The sequence below is a fragment of the Equus quagga genome, chromosome 11 (assembly GCF_021613505.1).
Source record: "Equus quagga isolate Etosha38 chromosome 11, UCLA_HA_Equagga_1.0, whole genome shotgun sequence".
NCBI lineage: Eukaryota > Metazoa > Chordata > Mammalia > Perissodactyla > Equidae > Equus > Equus quagga.
Genome location: NC_060277.1, coordinates 114804162 through 114820784, shown reverse-complemented (window position 1 = coordinate 114820784; position 16623 = coordinate 114804162). Strand labels below are relative to the sequence as shown.

Sequence of the window (16623 nt, the reverse complement as noted above, 5' to 3'; positions counted from 1 at the left end):
TTAAGGCTGGGGGAGGAAGGCGGGGGCAGATGGGGGTGACGGAAGAAGAAATGGAGAGAGCCTGGGCCAGGGGGCTGGGTGGACGACCTGGTGAGTGTGGGGAAAGAGGCCCAGACGGGTGGGGATGAGGGGGCAAAAAGAGGAGGGGTCAAGCCCTCCCTGCCTGGCCACAGAAAGGCCCCTTTCTCTGCCCCAACAAGACCGTACTCTCTGAACTGAAGACGAAAATACAAAATGATTTTTATGAATCAGAGCAGCTGTTCTGAGACGAGAAGCCAGGGCTGCTGTGGCCGGCTCAGGTGACGCTGGGTCCTTGAAGGGGCTGCAGCAGAGAATGTGGGGGCTGTTTCTGGGGAGGGCTAGGGGATCAGGGAGGGTGCAGGGTGGCAGGCACAGGACACCAGAGCAGGGCGTGCTACAGACACACCAAGGCGGCTCGGCGGCAGGGTGGGGGCTGGCCGCCGTGGAATCCAGGGCCAGAGCTCCTCAAACTCACATTCTTAAGGCGGCAGCACGGTCTAGGATCCCCCTTCCCAAACCCACACATCCCTTGGGGTTGGGGTTGCTGGGCTCACCCTAACAGACAAGTGGCCAACCTGTGTAAAGCAAGTGCCCACGGTGAGGAGCTGGGCCCCAGACCTGCTGTCCCTGGGTCCCCCTGCCCTTGGAGCCCTGGGGAGGGGCCCTGGGCCTCAGTGGAGTCTCATTGAGGACACCCCCCCATCCTGCCCCCACTGCTGTGAGCTGCCAGAAAACTCAACCCAATCCTATAAGTGACAGTGGGGGACAAAGGGTCAACACCATCAGAACCTGATGAGGTGTAATGAAATGGAAGCGGTCAAGGGCTGGGCAGGGATGGCATATATCAGGTCCCTGGGGCCGTGAGGCAAAGTGACTACACCCCTCAGCCCCCCGGTACCCCCTGGGCCTTCTTGGGCCACGTCCGGAAGGTCAGGGATGCCGGTGGGAAGTGTGCGGAGCGGATAGGAAGAGAGGGGTCAGCAGGCAGCCTGCCCGGTGGGAACCTCCAGAGGGCAGGGTCTGAAGGACAGAGGGGTGGGAGGGTGGGCAGGGCACTTCACAGGGGAAATGCGTGAGGAGGTGGGGGCCCTGGGGTGGGGGGCTTCTCCTGCCCCCGAGTGAAGGGGCGGGGGCCCCGGAGGACACAAGGCCTGCTGCAAGCCTCTTGGCCAAGAGGCAGGAGGGTGGTCCCCCAGGGCACACACGGGCCGGCGCCTCCGTATCTGCCTTCCTCCCTCGGTGGGGTGACCTCAGCCCCACCCATCTGGCACCTCACTTCTCCTAGGTTTCATCACAGCACCTTCCCAGCAGCTAAGGTGCCCGCGACCCCACCTGCCCCAAGCCAGGCCCAGCACCTTCTTCCTCACCAAGCCGGGGAGGTGGCAACCGCCCCCTCCCAGGGACCAGCCTCCTGACGTCTCTTGGGTGGCTGGACACTGGGAGTGCTCCGGCCAGGCCCGGGAAGGGTGTGGTCAGCCATCCAGAGGACGAGGATTCCCCAGGGGTGAGGGAACCCCCCAGCGCAGGGTCACCTGGGAGCCCCCACTCCCAGGCCCACCGAGCTCAGCACAGACACGGCAGGTTTAGCAAACTCTTCTTGAGGCCTGACGCACAGGCTCCAACCACCTCTCCCCAGGGTCCTGCCCCAGTTCCCTGCCCACTGCCTCCACGCTCACGAGACAAGACCCTGTGCCACCTTGACAGATGGCATTGCCACCTCCCTGGAGGGCAACACCCACCCTGACCCTGAGGCTCAAATTGCTAGAAAGTTCTCCCCACCGTCGAGCCTTGAGCTGCAGCTCCCCACACCATGCCTGGCTGAGTCCTTGACCAATGGGGCAGGGAACCTGAACCTACACAGCCATACCTGACGGGCTCCGAGGAACCCATGTCGGGCTGTCTCTACTGCCCTGACCTGTCAGAGGCCACATCTCCTCTGGGTCAGGCTACCTCCAGGCCTCAGCGGTGGGGAAGGCCCCTCTCAATGAAGCCCGGCAGAGCCCCCACCCCTGTCCATGTCCTGCCAGCCTTGACGAACGCCACCCTTACTCCACCCACCATGACCCCCGCCGAGATGCCCAGGAGACACCAGGCCTGGCAAACAGCCCCGGCTCCTGGGGCCCTGGCATACTCAGGATTCTGCCACACTGCCAGGGTGGGGGCCCCGGCCCAACACCCAACACTAACTGGGTGCTAGCTCTCTCCTGTGTGACACCCCTTTCACTCAGGGTGTCAATGTGTTTCAACTGGGGTGCACAGGTCTACTAAACCATAGCAACCACTCAGAATGCTGGGGTAAGAAGGATTCTGAGGCTGCGACCACATGCAGCAGCAAAAGTGCTGTGCTGCCATCAACTAATAATGTCTGCCCTGGGTACAGGAGAGGCATTGGCAGTGAGTTGGCAGGACATTTGCCACCCCTGCTGTAGTATCTGAAGTAAGTCACCTGGAACAGCCCCCTCCGCAAGCCCTCCCTGCTTCCTACCAAACGCCCCTGCGTCCAGCCCTAGGCCCCTCACACTCGCAGTCAGAACCCCTGGGCATCCAGGTTGTGTGTTCGAAGTGCAGCTCCCAGGATTGATCACCCTGGACTTTGTTGAGAGGAGCCGAGCGAGACCCCTTCTTGGGGCTGGAGTGGGTTTTGGCAGCTCAGCCCCTCAGGGTGTGTCCAAGCCTCAGCCTTCTGTAGCCAGGGGCTGGGGCCCGTGTAGACTTCTGCTGCATTCCAGCCCGTCAAAGGCGGCCCACCACACCGGCCTGTGGGGCCCTGGTTCAGGCGCTCCACACACACACTGACCCCCAGCCACCCCAGGGAGGGGCCTGGCAGCCTCCGTCGGTTCCCAGGCTGAGAGCCGGAGAGGTGCCAGGCTCCCGCAGGCACCTCTGGACCAGAAGCAGTGGGCAGCCTGGCCAGGACACGGGCGGCCGCGGACGGTCCCGGGCTCCTGGCACGTGCTCTGCCCGGGGCAGCAAGGCTCTGGCTGCAGAGAGCAGAAACGCAGAGCTCGGCCAGGGCCCCTGAGGGAGTCCGGGCCTGAGGGCTGGGGAGAGCTGGGAAAGACAAAAGAAACTCAGAGCTTGGAGCTAGCTGGCGGGACCCCCAAAACCTCCACCAACACCCCAAAGCTGCTCCGACTGCCACCCTGCCCTGCCCCCCAGACCTCCTGTCCGTGGCTTCCTCACCCTGGCCTCCCATAGGCTCCAAACCCCCCAGGGGGGTGTCCTGGACACTCACAGGCCATCATGCTTGGGGGTCCCAGATGCTTGGGGACACAGAATGCCCAGAGCCAGCCCCCGACAGACATGCAGTGGACAGGTGCACCTGCCTGGGCAGCAACAGCGGGTCTCTCCCCCCGCAGTCAGACCCAGGGCTTCCCACACACACGTCCCTGCCGCAAATGTCAACCCAGGACGGTGCCAAGGCCCCCAGCTCAGCAGGGGACAGCTGCTACAGGGGACACGTGAGGACATGCGGATCTGAACGGCTGTCCTGGTAAGTGCAGTGTGCAGATGGGGAAACTGAGGCTCCGAGGTGCCACAGCTCTCCCAGCCTCCTCGCCAGGTGCCGAGGACGTGAGGCTAATACAGCTCTCAGGCTGTAAAGACACCCCTTGCAAAAGGCAGGTGCCTGGGTCCTTGTCGCACACAGTCCCTAGCGCCCTCTGGCTGTGGGCATCTTAGCCCTGGGCCCCACAGCTGCCTCCACACCAAAAGCCCCACTGAGTCCTGGCATAGGGACCAGCGGGAGCTGGGGAAGGAGCCGCCCAGTCCCGACACAGGGTAGGCGGAGGGAGACCTGGTTCAGAAGGCAGCCGGGGTGGGGGAAAGGAGAAGTGAGGCTTCGGGTTGGACTCTGGACTCAAATCCCGTCACACACCTTCTTGAGCCTCCATTTCCTTACCTGTGAAATGGGTGAACAGCCACCCACAGATGCGGGTATCGCCGGGAAAAGTAAATGAGGTGAGCGTCACATCAGGGCCAGGGGCAGGTACAACACCATCATCCTGAATGCCACCGGGTGGACCTAGAACCAGGGACTGGTCCCAGGATCCCTGCCTCAGGGCCACCTGCAGCTGCAGGAACCAGGCCCGCACATGCACACTGGGGCAGGGCTCTGGTGCCCACAGTGCTCAGGGCAGGACCCCCGCCCTCAGCAGCTGACAGGACAAGGAAAGAAGCATGCGAGGGAAATCGTGGTGAGCTGGGCCCTGGCTGCGACAGAGACCTGCCGGAGCGTGAGACTCGGGCCCGTCGGCAGGAAGGTGGTGCCCTGATGGGGAGGCAGGCCGAGGCCAGATGCAGCCAGGGGCCAAGGACTCAGGGAGGGCTGGCCACGCAGAGCCCTGAGAACGCTCTGCAGGGGTGAGAGGTCCAGACAGGATGACCTCCCTGTGCCTGTGGCAGCCCTGACCCCCATGTGGGGATCTGGGAGCTTAGGCCCCTCCCCTACAGTGTCCTCCTGTGGCCACGGGTGGGCATGGGTGGGGGCCAGGAAGGAGGGTGACGGGTGCCACTCAGACATGGGGGCATCTCCACCGGGCTGGGGGGAGAGCACTAGCGGGTGATCGCTAGTGGTCCTGTGAGGGCAGATTCAGAGGCCATTTTAGCCACTGAGGAAACTGAGGCCAGGAGAGAGAGGAGGAGCTGACAGGGTCTGGGAGAAAGGGACTCAGAGAGGGGCAGGTGGAGGGCCCTCTAGACAGTTCCAGAAGGTGGAGGTGTGGGAGCCAGGAGGCCTCCAAGGTCACAGGAAGGTGGTGGGCTCTGGGTGGGACCTCTGTCCCTCACACAGACATGCTCCTGGCTCCCACTCGCTCCCAGAAGCCCCGGCAAGCCCTGAGATCTCAGAGGGGACAGAGGGGGAGTGAGGGGCAGCTGGCGGCACGCGGGGAAGCTCGGGGGCCAGGAACAGCAGGGACCACTGGATAACTCTTTGGTGTAGCCCCTGCCTCACTGGAGGCCTGCCCAGCCCTGGATGCACAAGTGGCTGCAGGGATAGGTAAGGCTCTGACAAAGAGGCCAGCCAGGCTGACGGCCGGGGCTGGCACGTGTGCCCACTGCCGCCTGAGGCTCCCCCTCCAGGTGGCACAAGAGACCACAAGTAGCCTAGGCTGCAGAGCACAGCAGCTCCGGCCCCCACCCCTCCCCAGCTGAGCCCCCAGGAACAGAAGTCCCTTTCATCCGCCCTGTGGGTGGTCCCAGCCAGGCAGCTGGGGGCTGGGGTGGGGAGGGAGGGGGCCAGGCTCGCTGACAATAGGACCAGCTGTGCTGCGCCCCCGCTCCCCTCGACCTACCCAGGGCAGGCTTGCTGGACACTGGCTCACCCCTGCCCTGGGCCAGTCCCACCGCCCATTTGCACCCTAAGCTCCAGAGGGGGACATGCAGGCTCTGGCAGGATCCCTCACTTGGGTGAGCCTAGGGGGCCAAGAGGCTGGGGGACTGGACAGACAGGCTCTGGCCCAGGCCAGATGTTCCAGGGTGGCTCCTCCAGCTCTGGGGTGCCTCTCTTGCACCCCAGCTGCTCCACCAGGGAAGCAAGAAGCCCGAGCCCACACTCTGGCAGCTGCCCCCCAGATGGTGGGCTGGGTCCACGAACGGAGAGGGGAGCCCTGCCTGCAGTGGGGGGCACCTGGCCCACCCAGCCCCCACTTGCTGCTGGCCCTGGCCTGCCTGCCCTTAAGATAAGAAACCCTTCAGGGGCCCAGCCCTGGCCAGCCCCGGACACGGGAGGGAGCGGTGAGCTGGCTTTTCAGGGCACCTGCCTCCCCATCCATCCTGGAGGCTGTGGAAGGAAGCGGGATGAGGGTGTGAGCCAGACCTCTGAACAGCCCGCCCAGGCAGCCCACCGTGCCTGTCGGCCCCCACCCTCCGGCCGTGTCGCGTGCCCCCCGCCCGCCTCCTCCCCCACCCCCCCCCCCCGAACACACACGGCAGAGAAACAGGCCCCGGCACGCGGGGAGCCAGCTGGCACCCAGTCAAACTAGCAGCCAGGCACGCTGCCAGGGCAGCCAGCCAGCAAGCGCTGCCACTCGCTCCAGCCCCGCCCGCCCGCTGGCCTTTACGCTCCGAGCTCACAGCGAGGCAGCCGCACCACGTGGCCTGTCGGGGAGTGAGGCTGCAGCAGACAGGCGGGCAGAGGGCGGAGGGCAGGGGAAGCCCCACAGGAAGGGGATCCCGAGGTGGGGCAGCTCAACTGAAGGAAGAGAACGGGAGACGGCAAGGGGGTAAACTGAGGCATGGGCCTGGGAGGTGCATGTGGTTGCATGGTCCCCTGGATAGACACACACTAGCTACCCTCAGGCGGAACCTGTCGGGTTGGGGGGTGTTCTCCCCTCGACACCTGCTGCCTCCCCCACACCCGTCTTCAGACCTGAGGTGTACTCTGCTCCACACCCACCCTGTGTTCCAGAGCCTGGGTGAGTGGCCAGAGGCCACGTCCCACTTCTCCTTGTTCTGCATCCACCTGTGCTTGCCCACCAAGCCCACAGTCCTGACACACCTGTCTTCCCCACTAGACTGTGAGTATGGCCAGCTCAAGGAGGTGCTGGTGGTGTTTCAGGGCTGGGTGGACAGACAGATGCCCACTAGCCCTCAGGGCTGGCTTCAGAGGGAGAGGCCCAGCCTCGACCCCTCTTCCTGCTCAGACCAGCCATGCCTCGAAGGAGCTGCCTCTCCAGGATGCAGGATGGGGCCAGCGCAGGCCAGAGTGCCACCCCCACACTGGCCTCCCACCAAGACAGGTGGACTCTCATGGGCCCAGGGCTGAGGGCAGGGGGCAGGCAGCCGTTGGCTCAGGGGAAGTGAGTGACTGGAGGCCGTTGAGGGCACTCTGTCTGCAGGCCGCCTCCCACCCCAGCCTCCCAGCAGCCCCCAGAGGGACGGGGGCACCTTCTCCCCGGGCCCCAGGGCAGGTGGTGCTGCCCACAAACCGCCCTCCTTGCCGGCGAGGTCCCTAAGGGTAGGAGAGAGGGGAAGGGGATGCATGGCTCCTGATGCAGGGCTGCTGCCACTCCTGGGGCCGACCAGGGGCCACCGTTGCAAGAAGGGGAAACCAAGTCAGCCAGCCTGGGGGCACCCACGCACCTGTGGCTGGGCCAGCGTCGGGCCGTGGCGGTTACTTCGGTTGAGGCAGTCCCACATGGCTGGTGCAGCCCTCCCCCAGGCTCAGCCACCCTCCTCCCTCCTGCAGACATCCTGGGAGCCAGATGCTCCTGCCAGGGCTGCAAGTGTGCCCGGCAGACACAGAAGGCGGGAGGGCTGGAACGGGCAGGGGGGTGAGTGGTGCCAGGAGGGCATGGGGCCCACCCACGGCCAGTCCAGGAGGCCCCAAACCAGGGTCTGGACTCATCTGCACCAGGTCGCCCCTCAGGGAGGCTGCTAAGAGTGCGGCAGTGGGAAGCGGAGGTGGGTCTGGGCCAGGGACCCTGCTCTGCCCACCTGGGTCCTCAGAGCCAGTCTGGCCTCCCCTCCGCCAGGGGAGAGAACTGCTCCTTATCACCTGTCCAACATGTGTGCTCCACACAGAGCTTAAAGCCCAGATTATTCTAACAACTGTCCCTCACTCGTCACCTGTCCTGTCTGGAAAACAGCCCCTTTCTTATTGCACAAAGAGAGATTTCTCTCGCTCTCCAGCAGCGCCGGGCGCTAATCTCCCAGCCTGGAACATGGGCGGCGACGGTCGCGGTGTGTGGGTCCGTGCGCTCTGCAAACACAACGCCCGCCGCTCAGCAGTCATTGAGTTACGGCGGTGCCAGTGCCAGGAGCGGAGAGCCCTCTGTGCCCGCTGCCAACTGCAATTACCTCTCCGCGTGCCAGCCGCTGCCAGGCTTAACCCTTCCCACGCCTCGGGGAACTGGACGGCCGAGCGGATACTGGCAACCAGGGGCCAGGGACATTGGGGCCCAGGGCCACCACCCATGTCACAGCGCCAAGGGGCTGAGCAGACAGCAGGAGCTGGGTGGGGGGTGCCCCACCCTGGGAAAGCCAAGGGGAGCCTCAGAGACCTAGAAGGGCCTCCAGCGGCCCTCCTGCCAGCCACCTGGCCTGAGATCGAAGCTTATTCACAGGGCACCTACTGTGCGCACAGGGGCTGCGTCCCATGGGGAGGCCAGGCCTGGGAGGGACTCCGTTGTTCTAGGCCAGGCCCCGAGGGTGGCAGCTGAGAATGCTGACAGCTCTCTCCTGACTGCCCCTCCCTCCCAGCTGGCACATCTGGAGCCCATGCCTCCCTGAGTCGGAGAAGGTGGGTGCAGCCCGGACCGGCTGGCCCAGCTGTGCTCCATGTTTCCTTGGCTCTCAGAGCCCTCCCAGCTCCACCCTCTTCTCTCCCTCTCTGCCCATCTGTGGTGCACATCTGGCCAGGACCACTGCCTGGTGGGGCCCACCCCTCTTTCCAACCAATTACCACCTCCCCCATGGAGGCTTCCTCTGCTGGGAGCAGCCCCTCGCCAGAGCGCTTGGCAGGGTCTGCCAGCCGGCTCTTGCCTGCCACAGCGGGGGAGCCCTCTGCCTCGCCACTGGCCCTGGACACCACGTCGGTGGCTCCAGCCGCGGGTGCTGCCGGGAGCCCAGGCCCCTGACTTACCTTCGTGCGAGTGGGAGAACCAGATCTGGGAGGCGGTGGGGTGGGGGCCACGGTAGGCCTGCTCCGAGGGGGAGGGGGCGGGGCCACTGGGGTGCGCAGAGGCCGCCGAGCCCAGGCTGCCAGTGAGGAAACTGCCCATAAAAGAAGAGGCCGGAGAGTTGCCCATCAGACGGCTGCTGGCTGTGGACACAGGGGGCGAGAGTGAGTCTGGGCAGCACCCCCACCAAGGAGCCCCTCTCAGGGCCGACTCTCCAGCCCCAAGCTCCCTGGGGCTTTTGTCTTCAAATCCCAAGCAGCCCAGGCGGGAGAAGCTACCCACTCGAGCCCCGATGGTCACACTCAGGGTCCAGAGGTCCTGACGCCCTCCTGTTACTGCAAAACCCCCAAGAATGGCGCCCACTCCCACCCCATCAACCAGGGGCCAGGTTCTCTACTAAATAAACACTCAGGGTCCAGGGGAGCAAACGGCCCTGTGGGTGGGTCTTCCCTTTGCGGGCAGAGTCCCTGACTCCCCTAGGCCCAGGCGGTAAGCAGCTCCACGGCCTCAGCCACCAGCGGACCTGACAGAGGCCAGCTGTCTCTCCCCACCCGCTGGGCGGCACTTGGGGGGGCTAGCCTTTCCCCACAGTGGGGTCCTCAACCTTCTCCCCTGGTCTAATTAACTGGTTCATCAGACTGGGTGCCTTGTCTTAGGTGAGCAAGAGGAGAAACTGAGGCAGAGGAAGAAGGAAGGATGGGCAGAGCCTGAGGATGAAGTGTATGGATCTGCTTTTAAATCCCCCTGAGGCTTTCTCAGGGTCAGGCCCTGACTGGCGGGCATGGAGACGCAGACAGCCAGCCTGTGCAGCCTGCCCACCCCAGCTCTCCATGCCCGCCAGCCCACCTGCACCCTCCGCCACGGGGTCCCCTCTCTGCCCAAGTCCAGTGGCCAAGGCCAGCCCCAGGGAGCTTCCCTGGGTTTCCATGGCGACCAGTGGCTTACACAGGAAGGATATACGGGCACACAGAGTGCTGGGCACCTGGTGGGTGGTCTGGGGCTGCACTGCTTGGCCCCCACCCCGGCAGGGTGCCCTGGCACCTTGTCACCACAGTTCCATGGGCAGTGAGCCTGGCTTGGATCATCCCAGGAGTGGAGAGCAGGGACCTGGGGGCTCGCCACCCCATCAGACTGAGTGGAGGGGCCTGGCGGGGTTTGCAGGGGTTCTGGGGGCCCGGGGAGGCTGCAGGCCCGGCCCAAGGTGAGTCAGGATTGCTGTTTCCCTGCCCGGGAGGCAGGGGGAATTTGTGAATTTGTGATGCCTCATTCAGCCTGGCCCTGCCTTGGGAGCTTCCCAGACACGGGTGACTCAGCAGCAGAGAGGCGGCAAGGCCCGGAGCAGGGGGGGTGGGGGGGCTGCCCCAGCTGGCCGGGACCCTGGCACTCTCCTCCCCTCCGCGTGTGAATGGGACATGTGGACAAAGGGGGCCTCTCCTGGGCCTGGGCCACAGAGGAACAGCCTGTGAGCGCTGGCTGGGGATTGGGGCACAAGCTGACTTCTGTGGTGGGTGTCAGACTGCAGGGAAACCCTGAAAGGACCCAGGGGCAGGGGGTGAAGGTGCCCAGGAGCCAGGGACTTCCCGGACCGCAGGGCTGGGACTGCCATGGGCCACGGCCAGACCACAGGCGCGTCCAGCCAGGGGAGGGGACTCTGGGCTGGGAAGGGAAGTGTTGCCCTCCTGGGGCTGGGGTAGGCAGGAGGAGCAGGGCGGGAGAGGGAGGGCGGCCTCTGCTGGGCTCCAGGGACCCTGGGGGGGGGCATGCCTGTGGAATGAGTGAGGCCTCTTCCTGCCTCACCCAGGCCCGCCCCAAGTCCCTCAGGCCTTCCCGCCCCCACACCCTCCCAGGGAAGTCCCTCCCACCCTGCTCCTCCCAGGGACAGTGGGAAGCAACCGAGTCCAAAAGTCGGGTCTGGATAAAGGATTTCTCCAGGAGTTTGGCCTGGGAACCCCGCACCTTGAGCTCTCCCACACCACGGCAGGCGGGGGCGGCAGGGCCCCGGGCTGGGCAGGAAGCACAGCTCCCATCCCATAGGCCCTTCCGGTCCTCGGATCAGGGAAACCGAGGCGCGGAGGCAGCTCCCTCACAGGGCGTCCCACGGCGGGGGGGGGGGGGGGGGTCCCTGCAAGGGCAGCAGGCAACCTCTGAAGACCCACCACCCAAGCCCCAAGGCACCAGCCACCTGGGGCTGGGCAGGTGGGGAGCAAACCTGAGGCCGGTTGGGGCATCTGCCCCAACTGGACCCCTAAGCTGGAACCTGGGGTGGGGAGGCTTGGGCCACTGGCTGTCACGCCCCCTGGGAGGCTGATCCCGGTCTTGGGAGTACCCTGCTCTGATACCATCCCAGAAGGGGGGGTCCCACTGCACTGGCTTTGAGGGGTGGCGCTGCAGCTCAGCCAGGCCCCGGTCCTGGCTCCACAGGGCAGTGGACTCGCCAGTGACAGGCTGTGCTTCCTGCTGCAGCCAGAGCTCCCAAGCCTGGGGCTCCCCTGGCTCCACGCCTGCCTGTCTCCCGACTTGGGGGTCCCTCTTGGGGTGCCTCCTTACAGCTGGTTTCTCTGAGTCCATGAGGAAGGGACCCTTACTCCAGAGTGTGGGAAATGAGGAGCATGGGACAGCGTTCCAGCCCAGCTCCCCTGCCCCGGCCTCAGTCCTAGGTTCCCCAGGGCCCCGCTTTGCTGCCAGCCTTCAGGGCCACCCCTGGCCACCAGAGCTAACCCAGCTGCCCCTGCTGTGCCGCCTCTCCCGGCCTCGGGGGTGGCTCGTGGGCCCCCAGTGTCCAGACTCAGGCTGGACCATCCAGCTGGGGGGCTTCTCCACTCCTTTTGCCTTTCATGTTGAAAACAGAAGAGCCTTGTAATGCAAATAGTATGTCTTTACATCTTTTACATCTTCCTTATAAAATGTTCTGGCGGCATCGAAAAGGAAAGAAACAGAGATCGTCAGTGACCCTACTGCCTTCAGAGCACAGGCTACAACCGTTCCACAGACCACCTTCTGGGTACTTGCTCCGATACAGAGCCACAGGAGTCCTTCACCACGCCCCAACTCCACGCGTGGACGTCCTCCACCCTGGGGTCACCGTGGGAGACCCACGCGGGGACCCAGGAGGCCTCTCCCTCCTAAAACCCCAGCCCATGGCACAGGTCCTGCCAGGGGCACTCACGCTCCCTGACCGGCAGGCCAGCCCTGAGGGGATGGGCACTGGGCAGACGCAAAGCCAGTGCCCTGATCCGCCCCTGGCCTGGGCCCTGCACCATGAGGCTCCACGACCCTTGCTCTGAAGGGTTCCATCTCTCCCCCACCGTCCTGGGCTAGAAGTTTGGAAGCAATCAAAGGTCCTGCAGGCCTTGCCAGGCGGGCACTGCCGTGGTGGATGTGGGGAGGGGACTGCTGGCTCCCGGAGCCTCCCCTCGCCCAGCCAGCTCCCGACATGCGGACAGAGTGTCCCCAACCCCGCTGTCACCTCCACCTCCGAGGAGTTTGGCGATGGCACTGTGCCCAGCCAGCAGAGGTATGGGCAGACCTGGCTGCCACCTCCCCAGCCCCCACCCGCCCGCCGACCAGCAGCCAGGCCCAGACAGAGCCTGAGCAGAGGCAGCCTGGGCCCTGGCCAGGGCCGGAGCTGTGCGGCCAAGTCTGGCCGGGAACTGGGCTGGAGGCTTCTTTCCTCTTGGCAGGGTCCTTGCCCACAGAGTGCTGCGGTTACCCGCCTGGGAGAGGACAGTGGGAGCTCCCAGCAGTGTGGAGGGCCAGGGGGGCTCTGCGCAATGACCTGCCGGGCTGGGAGCCCCCATTCCAGTACCATCTGCACCAGCCCCTCTTTTACCAGGGGCTATACAAACCCTCATACTAACTTGTATCCCCACGATCCCAGGTGGCAGGCCCGCCCCGGGGCTGATAAAAGAACGGGGCATCGTTAGTCTGGGCCCCACGTGCCCAGGCTGGGGTTTGAAGGAGGCCTGTCCACTCCAAGGCTGCCCTGTCCCCTCCAGTGTGCATGGGCAAGGTGGCCACGCCCCTGGGTTCTGAGGCAGCTCGTTTGGTACAGCATAGCAGCCCCCCACGAGCCACCCCTACGGCCCAGCTGGCCCAAGCCAGGGTTTGCAGCCCCAGACACAGGGCTCCAGCCCCAGCTCCAGTGCCGCCTCAGCCCTGCCGAGTACACCACGGAGGCCTGGCCCGGGCGCCGGGCTGGCTGAGAAAACCGCTCCGGAAGCCAGCATGCCCGGGAGGGCTGGTTGACATCCCCCTGGCGGCCCGGCTCCTTAGGCACAGCCCCCACCCCCGGAGGCCTGTCCGTCTCCATGCACCAAGGCCCGGACAACCTGGACTGAGAGACAGGACGTACCTGGACCCTGGCTTCAGCAGCCACTTCCCTCCCAGCTGCCCCAGCTGGACAGAGCTGGGCCGAAATGCCCTGACACCCCAAGAATCTCCAGTGACCACTGAGCCCAGCCTTTACCCACAGGGCCGCAGTATGGACCGGGTGGCACCAAGGAGGTAGTCTCAAGCTGCAATGGCGGTGGCAGAGGCGGCCCTAGACGCCCAGGCAAAACTGAGGGGAACGGGGCCTCTTCCACCAACCTGTTCTCCAGGCCCCCTGCTGCGGCCAATGGATAGCAGGTCCCGGGCAGCCCGAGGGCAGCGAGGGCGCTCCTGCCCGGAGCCCACGAGTGCAGGAGCCTCCAGGCGTCCGTCCACCCACCCTCCCTTCAGCCCCACCTCCCCTCCAGCCTCTCCTGGGGTGGGGGCCCCGGGAAGCCAGGCTCCATACTGTGACCCCAGGCTGAGGGCAAAGGGGGCAGAAGGAGGTGACGGACAAACAGAGGGATGGACAGACGGAAGGGCCTGGGAGAGCAGGGGAGAACGAGCGGAGCTCAGAGCTGCAGCAGAGCGAGCATTTGTTGTGACTGAAGTGAGCCACTGAGACAGCATCCTCCTTTTCTGGAAACTGTGAAATGGGTTGTAAAAAAAAAAAGGCCTCGCTGAGATGGCTGGCGGCCGCTCGTGAGAAGCAAGCCCCTTCCCAGGCTCCCGGCGCTCCCGGAGCTTCCGGAAGCCCAGCTGACGGGCTGCTGGCACCGGGCTCCCCGGCTCTGCGTCTGGCGGCTGCACCCGCCGCCCGCGCCAGCTCCCACCCTCCCGCTCACACCTGCTCAGGCTCCCTGCTTCCCCCAGGCCCTTGCAGAGCCTGCCTGGGCACTGGGGACACCCGGCTCCCCTTGAGCCATCCCTGGGTCTCCCCCAGGACACCAGGGGCAGCTGAGACACTGGAGCGACAGGTGGCCTGCCTGGGGGCCATAGTGCCCCTCCTGCGCTGAGCCAGGCCCCAGAGGGAGCTGGGCAGAGAGGAGGAGGAGGCAGGAAGGACCAAGAGCCCACCACATGGACCTGGCCCACATTCCTCTCATTCCAGCGGAGGGAGGGAGGGTGGAGGGAAAGTGTCCACACTGGGTGTCCTGTGTGGAGTGACGTGGAGAGGCCTCAGTCCAGCCTGCTCGGAGGCAGGTGGACATCCATCTGTCTGACTGCCAAGGAGAAGGGTGGGGGTGAAGGGGACAGGGATGAAGAGACCTGGCCCTGGTGGGAGGGGCCGCTCTGGGACTGCCCCCTCCAGGAAATCCAAAGCAGCTGCAGCAGGGGCCGTAGAGGCCAGGCCACACTGCCGCCCACGAGACTCACTCTGGGTGTGCACAGATTTGCAGGCTCGACTCCCCCCGATACCACCCAGGGACGATCCCCGCTAGGCTGGAACCCACCAGCGGCCCAGGCGTGAGATGATGTAAGGGGGGGTGTGTGTACCTGTGGGCACAGAGGCAGCAAAGGGACTGTGTGTGGGCACTCATGAGGCATACACTTGGCTGAGTGTGCACACGTGGCTATGGGTGTACACAGGGGCTAGAGATGTGCACGGATCTCTGAGGTGTGAGCTCTGAGTGTGCACTGTGGATATGAGTGTGCAAGCACGGCTCTGAACGTGTACGAGGGGGCGACACAGGCTGGGTGGTCCCCAAAGATGCTGCTTCCCAGGGTCAGGCCTCCGCCAATGGGTGCCCTCACTGGGCTGGACCCTGGAAAAGGCTCCTGGCCTGTGGTTCTGTCTGACCCCGCGGTGGCAGGGTGAGGGCAGCAGGCCACCTCCTTTTGCCCCCAGGGGTGACTCGTGGTGGAAGGGGAACCCTAACCTCAAGTCTGCACCAAACCACAGCTCCAAGACCCCTGACCCCTGAGCCAGCTACCAGGGAGTCAGCCCCGACCCCAGCCCAGCCGCTCAGCCCCCAGCCACCTGGCTCTGAGACTCTGCGGTGGAGATACAGCTCAGCCTGGCACAATGCCCTCACTGATTTGGAATGCCCGGCAGGACCAGATTGCCAGATTTGGGGCAGTCCCCTCTGGCCGCAAGTAGGCAGCCCCCCGAGGTCAGCGTGGCCAGCACACCCACTCAGTCTCACTGGACACGGGGCTTGCCCCACTTCAAGGCCCCTCTCTGCTACCACGGACCATGGGGCGCCACACAGTGACCCCCATGCTGCTGTCCTCGGCCCTGTGGAGGGGGCTGGACCAGAAGAGGAGGCTGAGACAGCCACAGGGAGAGAGGGCAGAGGTGGGAGGTGGGAAGGGACCAGATCGACGGCGTGGGGGGGCAGGAAGTGGAAGCCGTGGGTAAGCCCCCCGGCCAGCCCAGCCCTAGGTGTAGGGGTGGCCTGCAGTGAGGGCCGCCCGCCTAGAAACATGAGCACATCATGCGGGAAGTTCCTCTCGGCCGGCACAGGAGAACCTTCCAGAAGCCCTGGTTGGCCCAAAGGCAGTGTCTCTCAGGCCATAATAGGAAAACTCTGTGGTTGCTGAGCCACCCAGCCCACAAATGTGGAGGCAATGATGACAGGGGAGGGGCCCAACCACCAACAGCCCAGAACTAATAAAAGAAAAGGAAAATCGGATATAAGCCTGGTTCTTATTAAAAGGGTAAATTTAGCCCTTTGGCTGGTGGAGGGGGGCAACCAGCGCTCCCCACTGGGGCCGCCCTCGGCCTCTGGCTGAGAGCAACTGAGAGCCCCGGGGGCGGGGGGCGGCCTCCCTCTCTGCCCTCTCCGTCCCCACACCTCCTCCCAGGTCTCCTCCTCCCTTCCCTCTCACACTCCCTGCAGCAGGGCGTGGGGAGACAACCATGCAGGTCAGCGCCACCCCTGCTAAGCCCCCAGCTGGAGGAGCATCCTTGGCCACGGCAAGGCATTTCCCTCACCACCATCTTGAAAGAAGCCGGCTGCAAGAAGATGAAGGCCCCGGTTTAGACATGGGGGCACACACACAACCACGCACACACACGCCCCAGCCCCACTGGTCCCCTCAGAGGGAGAGCCCATCCAGACAGGGTCAGGGGCACCCACCTTGCTCTCCTGCACCCCATCCCCAGCCCCAGGCCCCCAGCCCCTCAAGCCAGCCCTGGACACACCCATGTCTCAGCTGTGGGCAGGGAGAGGAAGAGGGCAACCTGGACAAGGACGTAGGGTCCCCCTGTCCGAGGCAGGTCTGCTCACAGGGTTTGGTCTGGTCTGGCTACACCAGCACAGGACAGAACTGGGTTCACAGGAAGGCCCCGTGCCTGTAGATGGTGAGTTCGCCCTGCTGGCTGGCCTTTCCCCATCCACCAAGTGGACCCCCCCAGAGCTGGGTGGAGACTGGCCTCTGGAGAGTGTGATCTTCCTCCTCCCACCCCAGCCCCACGAGGACGACATTGTTGACAGCACTGGCAGAAGCGCCAGGGCCAGCACAGCAGGAGAAATTAAGGGAGGAGGAGGCAGGTGCTGGCCGAGGGCAGCCTGGGGGCAGGCTTACCAAAACCCTGTGCACTCCCCCATCCTGCAGACTCATCCGTTTATCCATCCACCCCCTCCATCCCTCCATCCATCCCTCCCTCCCTCCATCCACCACTCCATCCATCCATCTCCCCCTCCATTCATCCCTCCCTCCCTCCATC

The 16623-nt window shown here is 64.9% G+C and overlaps 1 protein-coding gene across 1 annotated transcript in view; it reads right to left on the bottom strand.

Moving 5' to 3' along the window:
- Positions 1–16623, bottom strand: part of BAHCC1 (BAH domain and coiled-coil containing 1) — a 47522-nt gene that overhangs the window by 30209 nt on the left and 690 nt on the right. The window contains 1 exon segment of the mRNA XM_046676350.1: positions 8606–9035. Within this exon segment, the coding sequence (XP_046532306.1) occupies positions 8606–9035 (430 nt within the window).